This window comes from Notothenia rossii (assembly GCF_949606895.1).
Source record: "Notothenia rossii genome assembly, chromosome: 11".
In the NCBI taxonomy this organism is placed as follows: domain Eukaryota; kingdom Metazoa; phylum Chordata; class Actinopteri; order Perciformes; family Nototheniidae; genus Notothenia; species Notothenia rossii.
This window is the reverse complement of record NC_136910.1, coordinates 28,160,325-28,187,601: the sequence shown is the minus strand read 5'-3', so window position 1 is coordinate 28,187,601 and position 27,277 is coordinate 28,160,325. Positions and strand designations below refer to the sequence as shown.

General features: G+C 39.6%; 1 protein-coding gene and 1 long non-coding RNA gene across 6 annotated transcripts in view; both read left to right on the top strand.

The window, feature by feature from the left end:
• LOC307023841 (peptidyl-glycine alpha-amidating monooxygenase-like) overlaps nt 1-27,277 on the top strand; it is a 73,749-nt gene that overhangs the window by 23,168 nt on the left and 23,304 nt on the right. For all 4 annotated transcript variants that reach the window (XM_079657443.1, XM_079657444.1, XM_079657445.1 and 1 more), the window contains exons 8-11: nt 234-282; nt 2,409-2,476; nt 7,461-7,541; nt 7,624-7,700. In XM_079657443.1, coding sequence (XP_079513569.1) covers nt 234-282; nt 2,409-2,476; nt 7,461-7,541; nt 7,624-7,700 — 275 coding nt within the window. The remainder of the gene's footprint in view (nt 1-233; nt 283-2,408; nt 2,477-7,460; nt 7,542-7,623; nt 7,701-27,277) is intronic.
• Nucleotides 18,473-26,579, top strand: LOC307023589. 2 transcript variants are annotated; one of them, XR_013803742.1, is made up of 4 exons: nt 18,473-21,231; nt 21,636-21,821; nt 21,908-21,984; nt 22,089-26,579. It is a non-coding gene; the product is annotated as an uncharacterized lncRNA (long non-coding RNA). The 2 variants fall into 2 exon arrangements; XR_013803743.1 differs by having other exon boundaries at nt 18,473-21,821.

Genomic DNA, 27,277 nt, shown 5'->3' with positions numbered 1-27,277 from the left:
TGTCTATTATGTGGCGGTGGTGTAGCTTTTTTCTGAATGAAAAGCTTTTCAGTAACTTAGCTCTTTTACTGATCAAAAACATAATCCACTAAAGCTACATTATCCCAAGCATATTAAATGCAGCAAAGCTTTCTGCTGTGCTCCAAAATAAAAGGGCTAAGGAGCAGTAAGTGCTTATGAAGAGGAACAATTGTATTTCAAGGTTTTAAAGATGATTTTTTTTTATTCTGCAGACCATCATAGAGATTGCTCAGGACTAACCTTACAGATGACATCCAAACCGTGAGTAATATTAATCAAAAGCATGAACTGTTCTGCTGAATACTGGTAGCAAAAGCAATGGCGTGGGTAAACATTTTGAGGAAGTCTTAATGTTACCTAAGCATGCATAAAAACGTAATAAAGATAAAAAAATTAATTATAATAAAAAAGTTACACATTTTACAAAATACACATCCTGTAACAGTTTCCACTTAGAATGCAAATTTGACCCCCTGACCAAATGTGAAAACTTACCAAACTTTGCACCCTTCTTCGTAGGGGTGTAACAGTATCCGTATTCATCACGAACCGTCACGGTTCGGACGTCACGGTTCGGACGTCAGGGTTCGGCACATGCAGTCACACGACGAATACGCCTTTTTTTTATGAATGGAAAAAAGCCTGTCACTCAGGGCAGTAATTCATTACACTATATATAATCCAGGGGGCGGTATTGCGCCTAAAAGCTGTTTGCCTGCCGCCCTTAACCTGTTAGACCCCAAGCCTGTTTTTCAGGTCTCAGGTTTGAAAATTACTTTTCTATAACAAATGACAATAACTACAATTCTAAAAGGGGAAAATTAATAATCTTTTTTCTCAAAGTAATAATAAACCTGTGAGTTGGATGTAGAAAAGTCAGAATCAATATAGATGTTTTTTATTTTAAAGAAAATTCAGATTGAACATAGTAAAAGGCTGTAAATTATAGTGTCCGTTCAAAAATTCTTTTTTACTTGAAAACTAACCTTGGATGATGGGTTAGTAGACTAAAAGCTTTAGGAAACCAAACTATAACATATAATAAGTACCCTGTATCAAGATTGATGCAACACAAGTGACATTTGACCTTTTTAGAGAGGTTTAGAAAAAAAAAAAACAACTCTGGGATCATTTGCATGTATTTGTCATATCTCTGAAACCCATTGGTCGATTTTGATCATTGACACCTCTTTTGAACCGTTAGAGCCAATAGAATTGAGAGGAAGTTCCTCAGTCCATCTAAACATTTCCATTGAGGAGTTAGAATGATGCGCTCACGTCTTGCCCAAAACCGGAAGCTCCGTCACACTCTATTATGAAAAATGTGATTATTGCCATAAATATGATGATGGATTACCAGTAATCATTTCAAAGTGACACAGAGACATTGAATTAACCTTCAACAGCGTTTATATGCGTTGTAATGCCATTGAACACAACTTTTAACCAGAAAACAGCAAAGGTAAGACCTATTTGCCGTTTTGGCTCTGTAAAGTGAAGTTGTGTGTTGTCTTTGCTTGCCTTCGCTGCCGTGAGTTCTGGTCTCACAGTGATGATTCGTATACCATTGGAATCTCAGCTTTCAGGCTCAGCGTTCTAGTTTGTGCGGATCCGATGAAGTATAAAAGATCGCTACCGTGGGTTATGTGCTAAGTGCGTTAGCACCCTTTCGCTTAGTGCTAATTCAGAGGCTCGGCATTAGACTTGTGTTTTGTTTCGTTAAAAATGTTCATATCATCAGGTAGCTGAGTTTCTTTCCGTTAAGTGGGTACGACACATTAATAGGTTATTAAATGTTAAGAAGCCCTGAGACACAGTTTCGTGAATATTGTTGTTTTTAGCTTCCGCCAACGGGGGCACCGGGCTTAACAGGTTAACAGAGTTACACATATTTCAAAATGTGGTATAAATGACCCCCTTGGCGCTTCTAGTGACCCTGTCTGGGGTCAGAGTTCACTTTTTTGCTGAGACAAGCTTGCGGGAGCAGCTATGGTGCGCTAGGTGCGGTTTTTACCCTGAACATGGCAGAAAAGCGAAAGAAAACGTAATGTTTTTTTGTGTCAGAAATGGACGCCAAAGGACTCTGACCAAGCGTCGTTCTTTGACGCGCATGGAGTGAGACTGTGTTGACCAATATGCTATTCTGTTTTACACTTGTTTTTTAATCTGTTCAAAATAAAGATGGAATTTAAAAAATGAAATGAAAGGCGGCCTTATTTCATGTCTGCGACGGTCATTATTTTGCTTAGCAGCAGTGGGTTATTGAGTATTCATAACCTCTGAAATGTCCAAATTGACAAATCAGAATCAAGTATTCAACTAAGTTGTGTATTAAACTGTGACAAGCACTTCCTGTTCTCTGACTGACTCTCTGTGCCTCCTCACAGGCAGCCGTTCATCGCTGGCATATACTTGCTTATGTCTGTGGACACAGTTATCCTTCCAGGAAAAAAAGGTATGTGTGTTGCATTTTTTCTCAAAGTTTACAAATAAGTCCAACCATATGGCCAGTGGTCGATAATGTCATATTTAGCTTCAGGAAACGCTGAAACTCGGAGGCCACAAAGACTCTGTAAAGTGTGTCTTTACTCCTACCTCTTGACTTTATTGTTCCACAAAGGAATCCAAAAGCATTCAGGAAGGCTTCCTTCCCTACAGTCTTCTTCCATTTTGACCACCACAGGATGGCACTGACAAACACATACAGATTATTCAAATGCATATCCAAAAATAAATCACGGCAAGCCTACACCCCCACTCCTCTTGCAATTTCTCAAATATTAATTTATCTTCTTTCTGTACTTCCTTCCTCCCTTCCTTCCTTCTGTACTTCTTTCATTGCTTCCTTCACTTTAAATACAGTATATAGTATTTGTGTAAGTATTGATAATTTGTTATAAAAGTTTTAAAATAGTTTTGTCTTAATAGCTGTCATAACAGTACTATTTTTTATTTAATTTAGCTATGTTTTCTTTTTTCTGTGTCTTTGTATGCACCACATACAGTGGGGCAAAAAAGTATTTAGTCAGCCACCAATTGTGCAAGTTCTCCCACTTAAAAAGATGAGAGAGGCCTGTAATTTTCATCCCAGGTATACCTCAACTATGAGAGACAAAATGAGAAAAAAAAATCCAGAAAATCACATTGTCTGATATTTAAAGAATTTATTTGCAAATTATGGTGGAAAATAAGTATTTGGTCAATAACAAAAGTTCATCTCAATACTTTGTTATATACCCTTTGTTGGCAATGACAGAGGTCAAACGTTTTCTGTAAGTCTTCACAAGGTTTTCACACACTGTTGCTGGTATTTTGGCCCATTCCTCCATGCAGATCTCCTCTAGAGCAGTGATGTTTTGGGGCTGTCGCTGGGCAACACAAACTTTTAACTCCCTCCAAAGATTTTCTATGGGGTTGAGATCTGGAGACTGGCTAGGCCACTCCAGGACCTTGAAATGCTTCTTACGAAGCCACTCCTTCGTTGCCCGGGCGGTGTGTCTGGGATCATTGTCATGCTGAAAGACCCAGCCACGTTTCATCTTCAATGCCCTTACTAATGGAAGGAGGTTGTCACTCAAAATCTCACGATACATGGCCCCATTCCTTCTTTCCTTTACACGGATCAGTCGTCCTGGTCCCTTTGCAGAAAAACAGCCCCAAAGCATGATGTTTCCACCCCCATGTTTCACAGTAGGTTTAGTGTTCTTTGGATGCAATGCATTCTTTCTCCTCCAAACACGTCTTGTTGAGTTTTTACCAAAAAGTTATATTTTGGTTTCATCTGACCATATGACATTCTCCCAATCCTCTTCTGGATCATCTAAATGCTCTCTAGCAAACTTCAGACGGGCCTGGACATGTACTGGCTTCAGCAGGGGACACGTCTGGCATAAACTGCAGGATTTGAGTCCCTGGCGGCGTAGTGTTACTGATGGTAGCCTTTGTTACTTTGGTCCCAGCTCTCTGCAGGTCATTGACTAGGTCCCCCCGTGTGGTTCTGGGATTTTTGCTCACCGTTCTTGTGATCATTTTGACCCGACGGGGTGAGATCTTGCGTGGAGCCCCAGATCGAGGGAGATTATCAGTGTTCTTGTATGTCTTCCATTTTCTAATAATTGCTCCCACAGTTGATTTCTTCACACCAAGCTGCTTACCTATTGCAGATTCAATCTTCCCAGCCTGGTGAAGGTCTACAATTTTGTTTCTGGTGTCCTTTGACAGCTCTTTGGTCTTGGCCATAGTGGAGTTTGGAGTGTGACTGTTTGAGGTTGTGGACAGGTGTCTTTTATACTGATAATGAGTTCAAACAGGTGCCATTAATACAGTTAACAAGTGGAGGACAGAGGAGGCTCTTAAAGAAGAAGTTACAGGTCTGTGAGAGCCAGAAATCTTGTTTGTTTGTAGGTGACCAAATACTTATTTTACAGAGGAATTTACCAATTAATTCATTAAAAATCCTACAATGTGATTTCCTGGATTCTTTCCCCCCATGTCTCTCATAGTTGAAGTGTACCTAGGATGAAAATTACAGGCCTCTCATCTTTTTAAGTGGGAGAACTTGCACAATTGGTGGCTGACTAAATACTTTTTTCCCCCTCTGTTTACCAAAGCAGATTCCTTGTATGTGTAAACCTACTTTGTAATAAAACCAATTCTGATTCCTACTTTGCTTACTTCCTTCCCTATCTGTCCTTTCTCTTTTTTCTGTGCTTCATTCCAAAATGTCTTTCTTCAATCTTTTAATGTATTTTCATTACCTTCCATTTTACACATTTCTATTCATATCTTATGTTGTTCCTTCCTCCTCCATCCATCCTAGCTTCCTTCCTTTTATCTTTCTTCCTTTTGTTGCGTCTTTCTTCATTTCCTCCTTTCATATACTTTAGCTTCCTTCCTTTCAATTTCCTTCTTCCTTTATTTTCTTCTTTTCTAACTTTACTTCCTTCTTCTATCTTTCCTTTCGCCCTCCTTACCATCCTTCCTCCTTTATTCCTTGCTTTTATTTCTACCACCTTATATCCCTTATTTTCTTCCATCTGTCTTTCCTCTTTTGCTTCTTCTCTCCTTCCTCACATCCATCCCTTCTTTTTAGCCCTTTACCTTCTTCCATCATTCCTTCTGTCATCAGTTTGTGCTTCCTTATATCCTTCAGTTCTTCCTCCTTTTTTCTTTGCTCTCTTCCTTCCCTCCTTTGTTTTTTTAATCCTTACTTCTTACTTCCTTCTTTCATTTCTTCCTTGTTACCTCCTTAACCACATTACCTTTTCCTACCGTCCTTTCTAGCATAGAGACAAATTAAATAAAAGAAGGAAGGCATTTAGTGCAGTGAACTTGGAGTAACACATGGTCCCGTCTCTCTCTCCCCTTTCATCATAATCAACAGCTGTACTAATAGCAGCAAGCAAACCCCAAAGAACAGTGCACAGAATGGGAAGTCCTGTCAAATCTGAATACTTATCGATGTAGCTTCCATTATAAGACGTCTGTCTGATTCACTTTGCCAAAAAAAACGCTGGAGTCCATAACTCCAATGCCTTTTTTTATATTGTATTTTTTGTTTGGTAATTCATCCCATTTCATTGCCAGGGAGGTAAACAGTTTAAAGCCTCTCAGCCCTCCATTACACAAAGACGTCTGCCTGCATCATTGAATGACCAGTCAGTGGCTCCTTCATCCAATCATACGCTTTGTTTGATCCCTACTGCAAATAACTAACAACATGATTTTGTCAGCGCGTCAGTCCACATGATACCGTTTATACTGTACATATTCATCTGTTTATAGCCTATTTATAAGTATTCTGTTTTATAATTATTACATTTATAATTATTCTTATTATGTAGACTCCTGCATTGCTATTTTGCACTTCTGGTCAGATGCCTAACTTACATTTTGTCACTAGTACATGTACTACCTAATGACAATAAAGTTGAATCTGAATCTGAATCTGAATCTGAATGATCCACATTCAGACATTTTAATCAATAGATTACCGAAAGGAATCATCACAACTACAATATTTATTTAATCCTGGGGGAAAATGTGGTTTTGTGACAGTTGCCCCATTTTAGAATAAAACAAAAGAAGTAGAAATGCGTAATAAAAGTCGATGAAGCCACTGTGACACAGCGTCTTATATACAGGAAAGGGCAGGATGTCCTCAACAGCACAGAGACATGATGAAGGCTCAGGCTCATGATGAAGACATGATGAAGACTCAGGCACATGATGAAGACTCAGACTCATGATGAAGACATGATGAAAACTCAAGCTCATTGTGAAGACACGATGAAGACTCAGACTCATGGTGAAGACATGATGAAGACTCAGGCTCATGATGAAGACATGATGAAGACTCAGACTCATGATGAAGACATGATGAAGACTCAAGTTCATTGTGAAGACATGATGAAGACTCAGGCTCATTGTGAAGACATGATGAAGACTCAGACTCAGGATGAAGACATGGTGAAGACTCAGACTCATGATGAAGACATGGTGAAGAGTCAGACTCACGATGGAGACATGATGAAGACTCAGGCTCACGATGAAGACTCAGGCTCATGGTGAAGACATGGTGAAGACTCAGGCTCATGGTGAAGACATGATGAAGACTCAGACTCATGGTGAAGACATGATGAAGGCTCAGGGTCATGATGAAGACTCAGGCTCATGATGAAGACATGATGAAGATTCAGGCTCATGATGAAGACATGATGAAGATTCAAGCTCATGATGAAGACTCAGACTCATGATGAAGACTCAGACTCATGATGAAGACTCAGGCTCATGATGAAGACTCAGACTCATGATGAAGACTCAGGCTCATGATGAAGACTCAGACTCATGATGAAGACTCATGCTCATGGTGAAGACATGATGAAGATTCAGGCTCAGGATGAAGACATGATGAAGAGTCAGGCTCATGATGAAGACTCAGGCTCAGATTGAAAACATGATGAAGACTCAGGCTCATGGTGAAGAAAGGATGAAGACTCAGGATCATGATGAAGACTCAGGCTCATGGTGTAGACATGATGAAGACTCAGGCTCATGGTGAAGAAAGGATGAAGACTCAGGATCATGATGAAGACTCAGGTTCATGGTGTAGACATGATGAAGACTCAGGCTCGTGATGAAGACTCAGGCTCATGGAGAAGACTCAGGCTCATGATGAAGACTAAGGCTCATGGTGAAAACAGGATGAAGACTAATGGGGTTATTGTTAGGGGTAGATGCAAAACAACAGCAATTCAAAGTCAAATAAAACAAGTAAATCTGTCTCTACGCATGTTTAGAGAGGGTGCAACTTAAGAAGTTACTAATAGAAAAATAAAAAGTAAGATAAAATAAGAATGTACAAATCTAACATAAAGTGACATACATTGGGCTGTAAGGTGTTAACAGAATGGGCCTTGACATCCCTTTTTATTTTTTAGAAACAAATGCAGACATGGCCTGTGACTACAGTTCATATCCAATCTACCCGTTTGCCTTCAGGACCCACACACACCACCTCGGTGAGTCATCCCTGGCTTTTCATAAATCCATTTAAAAGTAACTTGAATCAGTATCCGTAGTAACCTGGCTGATGTGTTACAGGTAAAGTGGTAAGTGGCTACAGGATACGAGGCGGGAAGTGGAGCCTGATTGGGAGACAGTCCCCTCAGCTACCACAGGTATGGTATTACACTCTGTTACATCATTAGATATACTATTCTCGCAACTGTCCGCCTAATATTCAGCTGTAATAATAATAATAATAATAATAATAATCTTTATTTGTATAGCACCTTTCATGCAACGAGTGCAGTCCCAAGTGCTTCACATAGACATTTCACAGAAAATGTATCACACAGAATATAGTTACCAGTAAAAGACATAAAATCAGACAAAAGATAGCATAGAGTAGACGTAAAAAAATAGATTAAAGGTACAACAATGAAATTGTGCATTAAAATTAGGATAGTGCAAATTCAACACACAATCAGGTGACAGGTTAAAGACCTAGACGGAATTTTCGCCTGCCTGACTCTCCTGTATTTATTTGTTTCTCCTAACCTTTTCTAACCTTTTCTAGCAGTCAGCATCAAGTGTCTTACCTCATTTGATTCAGGAGAACCTCAAGTTCAAATCTGGTTAATTTAAAGTCCAAATTTTACCTTAGCTTTGTGTGATAATGGCTGAATTTACCAGCACTTTTCAAAAACGGCAGTAAAAATGTTGCGTTTTTTACTGTTTACTCCACCAGGATCATATACATTTTCTTTTTTATTATTTATAAAGTTGCATTTAGATGTTTTAGGCTTCCAAATTAAATTGTATCTGCATATTATGTTCCCTGAGCAAGTTAAAGCCATTTATTACAATATTATGCTAGGCGTATTTCAGTGAAAAGCTCCTAGGATAATATGGAATAATAAAAACGAAATGTCTTTACATATTTACATTTCTGATCATGTTTGTTCTGTCAAAATAAGGTTGAGAGACTAACAATATTAAACCATAACAGATGACATTGCAACAAAAATAACTTGTTTCAGAAAAATGTATTATCATTTGAACATTTAAATACCAACAGTGAAACAAATTCCAAGTGCTGGAGATACAAAGTGCAAATGAACAAAGTGCAAATTATCTTCAAACTACAAACAAAGAGCTAGAAATATATAGTAAGGGCAAATGTACAAAGAGCAAATGATCTTCAAAATACAACAAAATATTAGAAAAATATACAAAGAGCAAAGGAAATGTATCAATTTCTTTTTTAAACTATTTACATTAAATTACAATCAGACATGATTCAGTCAATCAAAAGTCTTAAGGTCTTACGTGCGGCTGCTATGCCACTTGCTGAGGCAATTTCTGTGAGCCACAAGACACAGTGTCACATCACACTGCGCACATTTCCAGATGGAACGTTTTTTGGAATTATCAAATAGGCCGCTGACAACATCATAGGAGAGACCCTGCCCTGAAAATAAGCGGCTCTTTCCAGTATAGATGGAAAAATCGATGGTATACCCATTGCTGGAGTCTGCTAACACAAACAGCTTCACACCCCACTTAGTTGGCTTGGCCTTCATGTACTGCCTCAGTCCAATTTTGGCTTTTGTGGCCAAAATAACGGTGCCAGTAAATAGCGACCCCTGTCAACGTGGGGGTGCTAGTGAATTAATTTAAGTTTTCCGCACTCTCGCGGGAATATCTCCGCAGTGGAGCGAGCTTAAGTTTCAGTTTATATTGCATGATATAGCCCAGTGCAACACCTTTGTCAAACATGTTGCCACTTGTTTGTACCATTTTCAGGCGATTTGTAATCTGTTCTAGAAAAACAATTTGTTTTTTAGGATTTCAAGAAGCGTATAAAACAAACAATGGATGTATTTCATGAACATTTATCAATGTTCAAAGTAGATTTAGATGTTTTAGGAGTGAGATAAAGATTATTATCTAATATATGCATCCAATGAAGCATTGCATGAAGTATGTTGATCAGAGGCTGTTGTTGGAGCTGCATAAACGTTTTTTTATTTTTGTTTTGTAGGCAGACCATGCAGGCCTCAGAGAGTTAAACTTGGGCCTGCGACCATATGTAACATACATTAAAACATAGTAAGCATAAATTAATTCAAAAGTGATTTCATTAAAGGATACACGTTTGAAATTGGTCAATGATAGCATCCCTTTAAAAATATAATAAATAAAAGTAGTATGACAAATTACAAGGTACTGTTCCCAGTGACCACCAACTGGCGGCCCGCGGGCCACATCCGGCCCGCCAGACATTCTCATCCAGCCCGCACCACGGGGGTGACTGTGGCGTTGGCGGAGTGTTTTTTTTACAACGTCTCGGGAGTAAGGTGCAGTACCAGAGTCCAACAGAGAGGCAGCAGCTGCGGGAAAGTAGACTGCGTACTGCGAAACCTTCCCTGCCTTGAAGAAGAAGTTATCCTTCGTTGTGAAGAGTCTGCTTTGTGCACTCCGCACCACAGCAGTAGCCCTGCTGCGACAGAGTCCAACACAGAGGCAGGGGCTGCGGGACAGTAGCCTAGAAGCAGAGTTGGGTTGTAACGGAATACATGTAACGGCGTTATGTAATCAGAATACAAAAATCAAGTAGGCTAACTGTATTCAGCTGGCGTTACATTTGAAAAACGAGTAATCTGATTACAGTTACTTTCGTAAAACTGAAGTGAATACATTTTGGAATACTTATTGGAATTATTGGTGGAAAGGTTTCCTCACAAAATGCAATATTCATTACCGGCAGAACTGTGTGCACACTGCACAGAGCTGCAGCATGTCTGTGAGTAAGAGAGAGATGCAGCGTCTCTGTGAAGCCCCGCTCCCGCACGCAGGTGAGAGAGAGAGAGATCTCTTTTAAAATATATTGAAAGTTAGAAACGGAGATGGTTGGATAAAATGTGCAAGATAATGTTTATGTAGCATTTATTTATTGTCGAAATCATGACATTTCATAACGGGATCAAATCAAAGAGAATGGCCTGCTGCTGCTGAATGCATGAGGCAAGTGACTGGAAAAAAGTTTTAAAGGTTATTACATCGTTTCAGATAATAAATAATAATGATAAATCATTCTATTTAGGGGCACCTTTCAAAGCACCCAAGGACACCTTACAATTCATAAAATATTCCAAGGAAAGGTTTTAAGACAGTACAAAGAATGCAGTCCGGGTGATGTTTTTTATGTGGGGTGCAGATGAGAGGGAGCTGTCCAGAATGACACCAAGATGTTGTGTTTGAGTTCTTGATAAGCCATTACAACAGTAACATAAGTCTCTCCTGTGCCAAAGTATGCCAAACGTAACTGTAACTGTATTCTGATTACTTTCAGAGCATGCATTCAGTACTCAGTAACTGATTACATTTACAAAGTAACCCTCCCAACCCTGCCTAGAAGTGATCCTTCGTTAGCGTGAAGAGTCTGCTAAGCTTTATCCGGTCCGCAGTACCTTCTGGGCTATATAAAAATCGCTGGCCCGCGATAGTGTCTATTGCATACATTTTGGCCCTTGGACAAATCAGTGATGCAAATTAGTCGCTTTTCGGCGCCTCCCGCTTTTCTAACGCTGATTTGGGTGACTTGTGTAATTCGTGGAGAACCGAAGAGTTTTCGTTTTGGGGGGGGGGGGGTCCGTCAGTCCGTCCGTCCGTCCGTCCGTCACTTCTCACTTCAAAAAAGAAGAAGAAATCTAGATCGCAAAATAATTAAACAAGCGAGTGCCAATTTTTCCTGGCCAAGGACAGGTTCGTTGAACACACCACGAGCGTAACGTGTCTTCACCATAGGTCTTCACGTGGTTATGTCTCGTGAGAAAGGAGTAACGGAGAGCATCGGAACGCCGCTCCAGCTCTTCAAATATTGCAGTACCATAAGGAGCCGTACACATGCCGCAGTGTTTGCGAGGCTGTGTCTTTAGTTGTAAGCACAGTGGCGATCTGTTGTTATTAGCATCTGGTTAGCTAGCTATGCTAACTTATTTAAAGAGCTTGTCTACAACCAGGTGGAAGAGAGCTCTCTCATGAGAGGCTCAAATAACCTCAGCTCAGTGAGGTTAAGGCACACCTTGATATGATCATTATAGTTAATAATGAGACATTAGAGACTCAATTATTAACAGGTATAAAATACTATGTGACAGTAACAAAAAAAAGTTGTTAAAAATAACAAGAATAGAGTTTGAAAGGGGAGTGATTTGTAAAATATCCCAAAAGAAAAGTCTGTCATGTCAGATGGTATATTACGCGGTTTTTTTCTACTTCGAATAGTTCTCTCTTTTTTCACCATACCTGTGTTTGCATCACTGACAAATGTAGTTGGTGATCGGATCTCTGCTCACCACCAGGCACGCACAGCGTAGCGTAGCAGGAGAAAAGAGTAAAACGGAGCGAGACGCAGATGAGACGAGCAGAGTAAATTATATTAAAAGTGATTCAAAGTTGATTTAAAAAAGATAAAAATACCATCCACACGGTCCGGAAAACCAGTAGACGATATAGAACATTAACCAACAACACACTCTCACTCCATAATCGTCCAGGAGCGACGTTTGGTCAGGGTCCCGTGGCGTGCAGTTGTGACGCTCCTAGGCTCCTTCAGCTTCATAAAGGGACGCAAATAGCTTTCAACTGATTGCAATGTATTCCAATCTGCGGCGGGATTTGACGCTCATGGAAGCACGGCATTCGTTTGTGTCGGCTGCCCTTAAAGGCAATGTGAGCGTCCATTCCCATTGGATAACGGAGAATTGTACACCCGGAAGTAAGTATTCCCCTTACTGTCGATTGATTTTACAGTGATATCTGCACTACTCATCGACTAAAAAACACCAGATTATCCTTGTTAATTACACAACATTGATTGGTTTAAATTGTGTGCAATGCTTTTGTATTTTTCCCCTTCGATTCGGAGAAACAAATATTTTTTCGGGGTAAAGGATGGCAGAAGACACTACACTACCCAGAATCCCCAGCTATCATTTAGGACTACACCATGTGCTCTGTTTGACAAACCCTGTGATCAGAGCCCTCTCTCTAGGGCTCTGCCCGTGATTAGTTCTCAAGTTCTGTGATTGGTTGACCTCCAACTGAATTCCATATGAAAAAAACGTTTCGTAAAAGATAAAATCATACTTTATTCAGCAGTGCTTGCTTTACTCTTTGAAAGTGATCACATGAATGCATTGTAATAAATAGTTCGGCTTCATTAAATATATTGCACATCTGTCGTAGTTCTTTATTTTTTATTTATCTACAGAGATCGGGCTCAGAATAGACCGGAAACTATTCTTTTACCGTTCAGTTTGAATTTCACAATAAAGTTAGTTGTAATATTTTGTTTTGATATTATTGTTTTTTATTAACTACTAGACCGCTGAGTCATGTTAAGACCATCTTTTCTGTGTTGCTGTGGGTTTTTTCCATCGCTTTTGTGTTACAAATATCAAAACAATAACTAAATATATCCGTTGTAAACTAAACCAGAAACAGCAGTATATTTTATTTTGTTAACACTGTAAACTTGACAGCTTTTTAACCCAAACCACCTACTGGTTAAGGCACGTTATTACACATTTAGAGTAATGCAATGCAGGTAGATTGTGTTGCTTTTTAATGACTTTTTAAAATGCCTTTTTCTTCATGTCTTTTATTATTATTATTAACTACTTGTTACTTGTTGCTAGGGTCGCTGCTATCGATATTGTGTTTCGCAACATGTTCAATATCTATGGTACTTCTCTACTGGGAGTTGTACTTTTAAAAGACGTTTTCGTATTTCCCATAATAAGAAGTTGCCACTATACTGTGTACATCCCTGGAGGTTTAGGGGATAGGAAACACTCAAATTTAAAGCATATCATTTATAAATGGGTGAAAATTGCTTGTGCCCATAATGGGCAACATTAATATATATGCCCACATGCCAGCTAAGGTCAGAAGAGCTTTATTTAACAGCTGGTCTTATGTTTGTGACCCCTCCTGTTGTTAATTGATAACATTACATAAATTGATAAGCCTAAAACATGCACTTGTCAAGGTTCAGAGGCACATTTTGCAAATATGGCAGTAGCCATCGATCATCTTAAGATAAGATATACTTTATTGATCCCAAGTTGGAAACATTTGCGTTACATCAGCATGTGTAACAGTTGTAAATATGCAGTGGTGTTTATTTGTAAATCATTTAGTATAATCACACAAATTCTGTGTTTTATATTTAATAATTCTGTGTTCTTTATTTATTGATTGTTCAATACCTGACAAGGCCGGAGATGAAATATCTACATATATCTTATAATAGTATAATACATATGTATAATATCAGTTAAAATAAGTGCTTCAACATAGTTAACATTGCTGGAGGTATGCACAAATATTGATAGATGTCTTGTAATGCACTATTGAGGAACCTGCAACCCAAGTTTTTCATTCATTGCATAACTACACCGTTTGTGAATATGATATGTCAATAAACCTTAGAAAATCTTGAAATCTTGAAAGGGATGTGCAAAATAGTCATTATATACAGTCTTTAATTAACTATTAGTAGAGAATAACGAGTACTGAATATACTTTATAGGTATCCTATTAATATCTAATAATAAAAATAATGAAATTCAATAACATGCTTTGTCCCTTTCTATCAGCTGTGCACCTTTATGGTGTAAATACAGCCTATCTACCAATTGGATCAAATATGAAAGTCAGCGGAATTAGTGTTGATCGTGCAAAGAGACGTATTGTGTGAAAAGAAATGTAAGATGTTGTTTAATTGCTGATATATTTATGATCCACGTCACGTTTTCAGTGTTGGCGGTTCCTTATGTTTGTCTAGAAGTCTTCTCATCAGGGCTCTATAAATGGAGAACTACGGCAGATATGTAATATTCAATGCAGCCGAACCTTGTATTACAATGCCGTTATGTGATGACTTTCAAAGAGAAAAGCAAGCACACTCGGAATAAAGTATTTTATTTTTTTTAAATGTTTTTGGTCTATTTGTTAATGACGATGTGATGTGAGATGTGAGACTGGAATTGCACAGGGGAAAATAACCTATCTTTAGATGTGGATTTTGTTAAACTAATACGTTTGCGCTGTGGACCAACACTATACATTGACGGGGAAGGGGGTAGCAATAAAGATAACACCATTAAACAGTTACACAACATAACTGAAATAATATCGATAGCAGCGTCCCTAGCAACCACCTTGGTAACAATGAAAACGTTCTATGGACGTAATTTCCTGAAGTAATCTTCGTAATAATTAGCAAACTAAAGATCATGGACATCCACTGCACACATAATCTGAAATAACAACTCATATGTCTCGCATCAAATGACATCAAAACGCATTTTAATGGCCAAACTAACTTTAAAATAGGCATTTTCCACCGAGAATAAAACGAAGTTCGGCCATGTTTTTTTAATTCTGTATGGAGAAATTTGAAGATCACGTGACATAGACGCCAGCCATTGGAATGAATGGTGAAAAAAAACGGGGTTTGTCAAACAGAGCACAAGGTGTAGTCCTAAACGATAGCTGGGGATTCTGGGTAGTGTAGTGTCTTCTGCCATCCTTTACTCCGAAAAAATATTTGTTTCTCCGAATCGAAGGGGAAAAATACAAAAGCATTGCACACACTTTAAACCAATCAATGTTGTGTAATTAACAAGGATAATCTGGTGTTTTTTAGTCGATGAGTAGTGCAGATATCACTGTAAAATCAATCGACAGTAAGGGAAATACTTACTTCCGGTTGTACAATTCTCCGTTATCCAATGGGAATGGACGCTCACATTGCCTTTAAGGGCAGCCGACACAAACGAATACCGTGCTTCCATGAGCGTCAAAATCCCGCCGCAGATGGGAATACATTGCAATCAGTTGAAAGCTATTTGCGTCCCTTTATGAAGCTGAAGGAGCCTAGGAGCGTCACAACTGCACGCCACGGGACCCTGACCAAACGTCGCTCCTGGACGATTATGGAGTGAGAGTGTGTTGTAACAAACGGTGTTTTGGTCAGATTTTTTGGACTGGATAAGAAAGTTGATCGCGAGTCAGAGGACAACACACACACGCGCTGTGATACAAGATGGCGAGCCAGACCCACGGACTGCTTTGATCTTCACGCCAGTGAGAGGACTTGCTGGTTTATCAAGAGACAATAGGTGAACTCACTGCCAGAGTGGTAGGAGTATTGAAGAAATGATAAGGTTGGAACTGGATTTAAGTTGTACCTGGATTTAAAGAGACACTATATATTGTACTCTAGGTTTTCATTTGTCATTTGATTTCATTGATGGTACAATTGTGTTTTTTTTCATTGAATTAGATATATTTTACCTGTGAAAAGGGAAAAGAAAAAGAGTTAACTCAGGATATTGAAGAGATTAAAATAGGAAAAACCTATAAATAATACTTAGTAGACCGGTCTAAAATAAAATAAGCTATTTTATTTTGTTCATCCTGTATGGATACCATTTACTAAGTCACAGAAATCAGAAAACAAGGGAAAGGTGAAATACTTACCTCTGATCATACTGCAGAAATATTTATTGTATATGTTTAATGTTTTGTCTATTTCATCAGTAAATTGCCGGCTGTTCTATTCAAACCAGCTGGTCTCTGGTCTAATTACTTACCTGTCTATCCACTCTAGTAGAACCCAGAATCCATCTAGTTAGATAGCATAGCCCAAGATAAGAAGTGTTACACATAGTTTTACCGTATTTTGTTTTGAAAACAGCGGAGGTTTGTTTTGTACTACATGCGGTGTATTTTGCATGTCTCTCAGTAGTCTGTTATCTCTGACATAAACTCCGTAATAAATGTAGTCTACATTTCATAAGAGGTGTAAAACCTGAGAGCATTTTAAATCGCATTTGAACAAAATGCTTATGATCTGTATTGTTGATTTATTGTGTGAACAATGCGATACAGAAAAGGTTAAGCTGTCATTATAAGGCTGTTATGTACTGTTGTAGTGGTAAGCAGGCCTATTGTTTTTGGATATTTGTGGAGTTAGGTGGTCCGTGAGTGTTTTTTTATTGGTTAAGTGTCCTTGGTATGAAAAAGTTTGAGAAACACTGCGCTAGTGGATTGTCAACGGGTGGAGCCTCGCTGCGGGGAAATTATACAGATGGCCAGTCCGCCCCTGAAAAATGTCTATGCACACGTTATTATTAATAATACAAAAATAAAAATGTAAAATAAAAATGCATACATTTTTTTAATTTACAATTTTTATTTTGTAATCATCTCGCATCTTAGTCTATTGAAATTTATTTCCTAGGCTGCCACATTGCCTTGCATGTAGGGGTGCATACCGGTTCCCGGTATTACCGAAATACCGGTTACTGGTGGCTACGGTATACCGTACAGAAATCAGATCCGGTTTTCGATACTTCTTTTTTTTTTTTTATAAAAGTGAGGTGTAATATCCTTAAACTTGCGCCCAATCTGTCAGAATTACGATGTCAATTTCACCGTGAAATTCCTCAAACGAGTCACTTTAGAAAATCTAAAGTGTGGCTGCATATGACTGCCAGTCTGATTGGTGGGGTCTGTAACCACTGCAAGAAGTTTATTTCTGGGAAAGGTGGCAACCTCCAACCAATGCTATCTCGTATGGCAACCAAGTACCAGTAGGCGCATTCACACCGCAGTACTTTTCCCACAAAGGTTCATGAGAACTTAGTTCATGAGAACTCTTTAGTTCTCATGAACTAAGTACATATCGCGTTCACACCGGAATAAGTTCCTGGGGAAGGATTAGGCAAATGAAGCCACTGATGTCACTTCTTCTTCTTCTGCTTTGGGTTTACTGGCAGGCCGCAAACAACTTCACGGCGTATACTGCCACCCAAAGTCCCCAACTGGAAGTCCCCGGAGTTGGGGACTGGCTTCAGTCTTCAGCCTTCCGAGTAAATCGCTAGAACGCCGACACCTCCTCATCTCCACCGCTCTCATGTTTTCTTTTGTGTTGCCATAAGTTAGTCTCTCTGCGTTTGTGCGCTGGGCTAATGCTAATAATGCTAATGCGAGGATAATAAAATGGCGGCTTCACAAAACTTTTTGGGAGTTTTGCGGGGCGTGGTTTGAATTCCGCTTCCATTCCGTTTGGATCCAGAGAGCAGATATGCTCATCTTCTTGAAGATGAATGCACAAAACTGAACTGTGATGCTATTTGTTTTATGTTCAATGCCGAGATTTCATGATCCTTTGTGTTCTCTGGTCATTCAAATCTCAGGTTGAATATTGATTATACTAGTGCTATTTTATTTTTCCATTGACAAGATGTACTATTCACGCCTGATGGTTGTTATAAATGATATTGCAGAATCTGTTTTCTTCATAGATAACGTGTTTTTCATTGTTTGTTCAGTACTAAAAGGTCCAAGTCCCTCAATTGAATTTAATATTAATTTCACATGTTAACTATATCATAAAGCGCTTCATGGGAGTAATGAGTAATGTTATTGTAATTTTTCCCTTATGCAACATGAAAGTATCACGATATGTATCGGTTGAGTATCGGTATCGTTCACTGGTATCGGTATCGGTATCGTAAAAAAGTCAACGATATGCAACCCTACTCTTTTATGGTGGCTTGAAGTGGTTTTAGGCGATGGTGTGGATCGTACTCTGGGGTGTCCTTTTTCTGGTCATTTTTTCTGGTCATTTGCCAAATCGTGGTCAAGTGTACAGCTCTGCTGATTGTCATGAACCTGTCTCTTGACATGGCAGAAGCAGGAAAGAGAACACTTAGGTGTGATCCCTTCCTCCAGTAGTCCCTTACTTTTGGCAGTTTTAGAAGTGCCATGAACATCATAGGGCCGACATACAGTTGCAAGAAAAAGTATGTGAACCCTTTGGAATTACCTGGATTTCTGCATAAGTTGGTCATAAAATGTGTTCTGATCTGCACGTTTGAAGTTTGCAAAAGAGCACCTGGATGTTCCACAGCACTACTTGCAAAATATTCTGTGGACAGATGAAACCAAAGTTGAGTTGTTTGGAAGGAACACACAACGCTATGTGTGGAGAAAAAAAGGCACAGCACACCAACATCAAAACCTCATCCCAACTGTGAAGTATGGTGGAGGGAGCATCATGGTTTGGGGCTGCTTTGCTGCCTCCGGGCCTGGACAGATTGCCATCATCGACGGAAAAATGAATTCTCAAGTTTATCAAGACATTTAGCTGGAGAACTTAAGACCATCTGTCCACCAATTGAAGCTCAACAGAAGATGGGTGATGCAACATGACAACGACCCAAAGCACAGAAGTAAATCAACAACAGAATGGCTTCAACAGAAGAAAATAGGCCTTCTGGAGTGGCCCAGTCAGAGTCCTGACCTCAACCCAATTGAGATGCTGTGGCATGACCTCAAGAAAGCGATTCACACCAGACATCCCAAGAATATTGCTGAACTGAAACAGTTTTGTAAAGAGGAATGGTCCAAAATTCCTCCTGACCGTTGTGCAGGTCTGATATGCAACTATAGGAAACGTTTGGTTGAGGTTATTGCTGCCAAAGGAGGGTCAACCAGTTATTAAATCCAAGGGTTCACATTTTTCCACCCTGCACTGTGAATGTTTACATGGTATGTTCAATAAAAACATAAAAACATATAATTGTTTGTGTGGTTTTAGCTTAAGCAGACTTTGTTTGTCTATTGTTGTGACTTAGATGAAGATCAGAACACATTTTATGACCAATTTATGCAGAAATCCAGGTAGTTCCAAAGGGTTCACATACTTTTTCTTGCAACTGTACATGAGGAATTTTACCGGCTTTAGTTCTTCCCAAACAGACTTTTTCCCCTTAGCATGCTCCTTTTTGTCATTTTTGTTTGTGTTCTTGCAGACGAGATTTACAGCTTGGTTGTTGAAAACATTTCTAAATATTTGTGCAAGAGTATACTCCACACCAACAAAACCTTGGACTACAGGGGCTCTTTTCTGGCAAAAGTGTGGTAGTTGTTGTGCAGTATCTGGCACCTCAGGTCCGTTCCAAACAGCTCCTGGCTCTTCTGGGGTCAGAGATGTTTTTTTCCCTTTTCCTCTTCCTCTCCCTTTCACTGTCAGGGGGGCTTGCATTGAGGCACGGTCTGGTTTGGCCTTCTTTCTGGATGCTGCACCCTCCTGGCCACATTATTTTCCCTCTTTGTTTGAAGGAGGCCTACTGATGGGGACAGTGGCTTGTGCATCCCCTCTCTCATCCTCTGGACTAAAATAAAAGGGAGGAAAATATATAGATATAAATGTGTGAATTTATTTTATTTCCTTTATTGCTTTTATTTCTCCAGTGTCATCCTATCTATTTTCTAAACACAGTCTCAACTTTTGATTTGATAAACACTTTATTCCTCTGCTAACATTACTAGTTGATGGAATCAGTAACTGAATTGTAATGCAATGAATCTAATAACATTAGACCTTATAACAAACAACCAAAGAAGGCAAGCAATAAATGAAAGGCATTGCTTGACGTTTTTTTACTGAAAATAAATAGCCTCTATTGATAGTGAATCTTGAGCTCAGGATTTCACTTTATGACACAATTATGGCAAATGGCCATGCATTATAAATACTCTGAGGACAAATTATTTACGGCGTTATAAAGAAATAGCAACCAATAAATGTGACAATAAGCAAAGTTACTCACTTTTTATTTTCGAAGGGATCAATCCCGCGATCGTACTCCTCATCACGCCAGCTGTCAGCTTCGGAATCTGAGGAATCCACATCGCTAAGCGATCCGCCGGACAAAATCAATAGGGCTTCTTCCATAGTGTAACGCAGTTTTGACATGTTGGTTTGAATTTGTCTTGGGATGTGTGTGTGTGTGTTAGGGATGTGCATCTCCATCACTGAGGCCGATGCGATGCGCATCTCGATACGTTGCCAACGATACGATACATTAACGATACATTTGACACACCAGGCGATGCGATACGATACGATTCACCCCTGTTGCGATACAGTTCGATACGAACAAAAAAGTGCTTTACATATTTGGTTCTCTCTACTAGTACTGCACATCCCATCATGCTGTTTCCTTTTTACCTTTATACGCTACATGCACAGTCACTTCCGCATTGTGCGTAGTACTGCCCAACTGTTTCCGGTACAACAACAACAATGGCGACGTTCTACAGCCGGTGTTTACAAGAGCTCCCGAAATGGAAAATTACCGATGTTCATCGAACTTGCTGGACGACTAAATCCCCAGCCAGCAAATTGGACAAAGGGTTCAAATTATATGCTGCATCATATATTCATGATTACGAAGGTAAGACAAAATTATAAACGGATTGTCTAGTTAACTAGCTAATGCTAATTTAGGCTAATGTCAAATGCAAGCTTTTGTTGTACAAATTCGCTATTTATAATCAACACTTTTGTCTTACTTTATGCACTCTATCTGATCCTAATGGTTTAAAACTTTAGTGGGCCTGGTTAACTAAAGTTAGACTTGTTAATAGCCACTGTTATGCTACGTGGTAGAAAGGTATGTGCCTAGCATTACATGCTATTTGTAAGTAACATAGCCATTGTGTTGACCTGAGTAATATATCTAACCCAACACTCTGTTTTTCTTAATTCAGTGTCTCAGCGTGAGAGCCTTGTGCTACCGGTCAATGAGGAAGAGTGAGACATCGCACAGTTTGAGTGTAAGCAGGGAAAAAAAACGTTGTTCAGTGGGGTTCAGTTCAGTTATTCACTAGTTAAAGAAATGTTTTCAATGCCTCCCTGCTTTATCATAACTTAATTGATTGGTCAGATAATCAGTTATATGTTGATAATGATGATATGGAAATGTGATAAGAATGGAGAGAAGGTAATGCTAAGAATTCTGAGAGCTAACCTTTTACTTAATTTTACCCTGTGTATATAAAGTGTATTTAACTACCTTGAAAGGCAATCTGTGGATAAAATGTATTATAATTTATTATTGTTATTACTAGCATCATGGTTCAGTATCAATAACATGTTTCTACAAATGATAAACTCCTGGCTCTTTTCTTTGAAGAAGAGGTTGTATTTTGAATCAGTACATTTTTTCTTTCTTTCTAAGATAAAGCTTCGTGATTCCTCGCCGGTGGTTTTAACGCACAACCAGTGCTCCTGTGTTGCAGGCACTGTTATGTGCAATCACACTGTGGCACTGCTTTACCAAACAGCTTATTATAGTCAACTGAACATACCAGTCGTCCATAGCTGCACAGAATCGGAACAGCAATGGCACAAGCCACGTACAATGGTAATTTAATTGAGGTTTTAAAGTATTCTTGTTTGATTGTTTTCATTTAAAGTGACTCCACACGATGCAAATGTGCTCTTTGTTAGGGTGTGAAGCCAGGACCCATCAACTCCATGGTCTTCACCAAACCTGTACCTAATAGGATGGTCACGACTGGAGTGAGGTAATTTTTCCTGTGTTACCAATGCAAAATGGGATTCTGATGCTGTATTCTTACCTTTACTGTCAAATGGTAATGGGCTATATTGTATTTTCATCTCATTGCAGAAGTGGATTCTACAGAGGCATGGTGGGTCCATTACCCGATCCTTGCATGTTCAGAGTAACGGAGGCCTATGAAAAATTCAGTATTGAGGGCAGGCCACTTGTGACTACAATGAACATGAGAGCCGACAAGCCCCTTGTGGAAAGTGCCTTCGGGATGGTGCAGGAGGGCAGTGTTCTGTCGTATCAGATGCCTGCTTTGAAATCTCGTTACATCGTTCTTCACAATGGTGCACCACCAACACCACACTTGCCTCTAGAGGGATATGACATCTTGCCATGTGAGTGTATGTTTGTGTGTTCTGAAGAGGAGCTACTGCATATGACCAGCTTATCTGTTACTATGAAAATGGCACACACAATTGAGGAGGCTACCCGTGAGCAAAGCTCTTGCTCAGAGTGGCATCAGCTACGCAGACCGAGGGTGAACGCCTCTAGATTTTGAGAGGTGTGTCATGTCAGAAGCAAGAGCTCTGCAGAGTCACTTGTAGAGCGGATCATGAAAGGTACAAGGCAGACGGCGGACATGAGAAGAGGTTCTGAGATGGAGCCCACAGTAGCAGTCGAGTACAGTAAACTAGCAAATGTAAACTACTCACCCTGCGGTCTTGTCATTCACCCTGCTACCTCCTGGCTTGGTGCCTCCTCAGATGGAGTTGTTTTTGACCCCACTGAATACCCCCAATTTGGCCTTGTTGAGTTCAAATGTCCCAATGTTCAAAACTATGTCGACTGCAAATATGTAAAAATGGAATGTGGTTCCCCTAAGCTAAAGAAAAGTCATGCATACTACTGACAAGTGCAAGGTCAACCTCTTTTCACTGGGATGCAGTGGTGTTACTTTGTTGTGTGGGCGCAGGAGGACTATCTTGTGCAACGGATATACATCGATCCAGAAGTGCAAACAGCAATCCGAGAAAAGGTTGACGCTTTTTTTTTTCACACATATACATGCCTAAGTACCTTTCATTCAAATAAATACCACTGAACATTTCCCCTCCTCGCATTGTAAGCCATTTTGAGGAAGCTAACTCTGAATCACATGTTATGAATGTTTAACATAGCACCTTCAAAGACCGATGACAAAAATGTGATTAAAATATTTTCTTTGTAACACAAAAAAGAACATTGTTTTCTTACAACATTACACTTTTTATTTAATCAGCAAAATTATTTGTGACATTTCACTTTTTGGGAACATTTATTAAACATTTTTAATTTAACAGAGTGATATTTTCTAAACATGGTAAAACATTTGTGTAAAAATCATTTGGGATGTATGAAAATTGTAGAGTAGCTCAGCTTATTTGAAATATAATTATGGATAAATGGTGAAAACACAAAAAAAACTGACTTTAACAGTACAAGTCCATGAAGAAGTTAAAATATACACTTTTAAATCATTTACACTAATTAATAAGATCCGATTAGTTTAAATCAATATGGCTTGACATGTCTATCTTGTTTCACTTTACCCATTTTTTTTTTACTAATGCCTTGTTCTAATAATTTGACAGAATACATGCTACTGCAAATAGTTGGTTGATGTTGTAGGCATGGGATAGGAGGATGACACCATCAAACAGTTTGTTCTGTTTTATCCTCCGGATGACACGCTCAACATGGACCCTCAGTCTGGCAATGGTCTGTGTCTCCCTAACCTGGTAGGCTGGCATTTGCTTCTGCTTTGACAGAAAAGGTGGGCAGTACACTTTGCATTTGCAACAATCCCTGATTAGGAAGCCCTTATCTACCATGATTGCCATGTTTTCTGTCAACTTCTCGGCTATTCCAGACTGTTTGAATATCTCCTTATCGCTAGCAGAGCCAGCGTACAGATTGGAGACGAATGTCACGGCACAATGTGGGGCTATGCCAACCAGGGCTTTCATGGTGCATTGGGATTTGTAAGTAGAGTACATCTCACTTTGGAGGAGGGGTGAGGAGGGTGTTTGACACCTCAGCTCTGTACAATCCAGGATCACCTGTGTGTCTGGGAAATCACTGAATGCATCAGGGAGATACGCTTGGACTTCTGCAGGTGTAAGCCAAATGCATAGGGGCCCCAGTAGAGTAGCAAGAAAACTTGTCCATGTAGCAATGATGCGGCTCATAGTGGACTGGTAAACATTAAATCGATGACCCAGGTCCCTCTCCTTCAAACCAACCGACAGGAAGACAAGAAAAAGAAATAACTTATCAATTGGCTGCAGCAGTTATCTCTGGGAAGTAAAAGAAGAAAAAACAGTTAATACTTCTTAAGCTATTAACTGCCGCTTGTCGGTTAAATATATTATGGTCTGTATTTACTGAATGTAAACAACAACACATGGACCCTCTCCCCACTTCACCTCTGGCTCTGTATCAGCCAAGAAAGCTCACTCAGACCATAGCCTCCCGTAGATGGACGTGCAAGTGTAACCACTTGAAACCCGCACCATTTTATAAATGGAAGGCTCCATCAAAAACCAGAAAGCCTTGAGGTTGTCATAGCTTGAGAATCTGTTCACCCAACATACATGTCAATCATTAATCAACATAGTACAGTAAATACAAGCTGTAACAAACAGGTGATTGTGTCATTGTAAGGAGTAAAGTTACATTTCACATACACATACTTTTTCCACCACTGACGTTACATAGATTGATTGATTGATACATTTATTTCGAACAAGTAAAATAAATAATTACAAAACAAAACAAATGTTGCAGTGCATAGTCATGTAAGAAAACATCAAAACCAAAAATGACAATTACAACAACAACAACAACAACAGCATTAGCAACATAAACAGTACCAAATCTAGTTTTCGAAAAGGAGTGAGAAGAAGTATAATTTATTTAATCTCACCCCCTTGTCCCAAAATGATTTATTTATAATCTATAATCTGCAATAATTATCATTATTATTCATTATTATTATTAATCTGCTTTACCTGTTGATTGACATATACACACACACACACACACACACACACACACACACACACACACACACACACACACACACACACACACACACACACACACACTGTGATGAAAATAGTCAGTAGCAAAACGGTCAAATATTATTTACAATTCTGACAAAAAACTGACCACAGGACTACTTATAAACCTTTTTAGCTGTACTGGATACAATTTAGGCATTACCTGGTAAAGAATCTGATGTCGGCGTCTGAGCCAGGTAACCCAAACTCTCGCTGGACACGCAACTCCTGCAATTTCTTTTTGAGATCCTCTATTTCTTTGGACAAGTCTTCAGTAGCTGAATAAGACATATCCAGTGCAGATGGTTCAGGGACTGAGCAGCAGTCGTGATCAGTTAGATCGCAGGGCTGTTCGTGCTCCTCAGGAGGGACCGGTTCGATGGGCCGCTCTCTTCTTTCCCACACACCAGGCCGTGGTATTTTTAAAGTAAAGCTGTTCCACTCAAACAGCATAGGTAAGGCATCTTTAACGAGCCTCCTTCGACCATCAAGTGTCGTTGGATTTATTAGCTGATCGGGGGCGAAGTGTCTGCTACAGACCTTGGAGTGAGAAGTGATGGTGAAGTTCTCCCGGCGTATATTTACAAGCCACTGTCTTCTTAGGTTGAGTTGGGTTGGAAAGCCATTAAAACTCAAAACACCATTACATTTAGCCGACACTTAACACAGTGGGACACAGCAATGTTCAGAGTATTTCCTAGTTTGCCTTTGCATATGCTCTGTTTTAAATATTTTTTTCCGTACACTAATTTTGAAACCAGACGCTCTACCGCGAACAGCAGGGACCGGAAGCAGACGAGCCGCACTAACACGGAGCCGGAAGTACGTCACTGGTCCTAGTGCATGTAGTGTATTATATAACACCTCACAGTTAAACAATTTAAGGATGCATTGCCCATGATTAACAATGTGCAAATAACAACTACCATAGTGCAATGCCCATACAGCTGCCAGCCTGATGTGCTTAACACTCATTCATAGGCTAACTCACCAGCAGGGTTGGGAGGGTTACTTTGTAAATGTAATCAGTTACTGATTACTGAATACATGGCTCTGAAAGTAATCCGAATACAGTTACAGTTACGTGTCTTAAAAAAGTAACCTAATCAGATTACTTTTAGATTATTTTTGGATTACTTTCGTTTTCCATCACAAATGGGTATGTTTTGGTGTACAGGAGACACAAAAAGCAAAAGGAAACTGAACGTGTTTTTATTGTTTTAATGGCTTATCAAGAGCACAACTGAAACATAACATCTGAAACGATGTAACAACATAATAAACTTGTTGGGGATGCAGCTTGGGATGTGAGGAGTGAGGGACACGGCTTAGAACGGGCGTGTCGCCTTCTGTCCTGCCAGTGTTGGCAGGACATGAATTAAAATGTCGAGCTCGGACTTCATTTTAAGGACATTTTGGCCAGGGGTGTAGAGCTATATTTGTTTTAGCACCGGATTGGCAAAACAGGAGTGTGTATGGGCTCAGAACAGTCTCATAATACACACATGCACACAGAAGGATTCACGCTTGTATTTCATGATCCGCAAAAGGATTCATACTTGTATTTCCGGATCCACACTTGTATTTTTCAATGCACACACAAATGTGTTCCGTTTCTTATACATGTAAATAAAATCCAAACACAGGAAAAAGTTTTACATATGTATCTTTGATCCACACATATTTGTTTTCCGTTTAAAACCCCTGAACCTGCAAACACAACCCACTTTCTGTGCATGGATCGCTGTGCATTCGTGTGTGGGTTTTTTGAGACTCCCCTGACGGTCAGCCGATTCGTACTTGTAATTTATCTCATCTATAGCCAATCAGATGTCTCCTCCAGTCTAAGCCAATCACATGAGCGCGCCCCCACGTGGGAAGGATTTCTTGCGTTCATGACACTTCATATATACGCATTTCACGCTGTCCGGTCAGCTCGCTAAACAGAGGGCGGAGCATCAGGTGATCATGCAGAGCTGCGTCTCTCCGTCAGACTCAGCAGCTGATCTGATCTCTCTCTCGCGTCCGGTTATACTTCACTCGCGTTTATGTCCATATCGATCAGATCCAGCTCTCCTGTTAATAATGACCGGTGGGGCTCCTCCCGTTGACAGTGCACTGTCTAGCACTGGTTTCGTAGTGCACTGATCGATTAGGCTAAGCTAACCTGTAGCTGCTCCCTCCACACTCACAACAACTTCATAC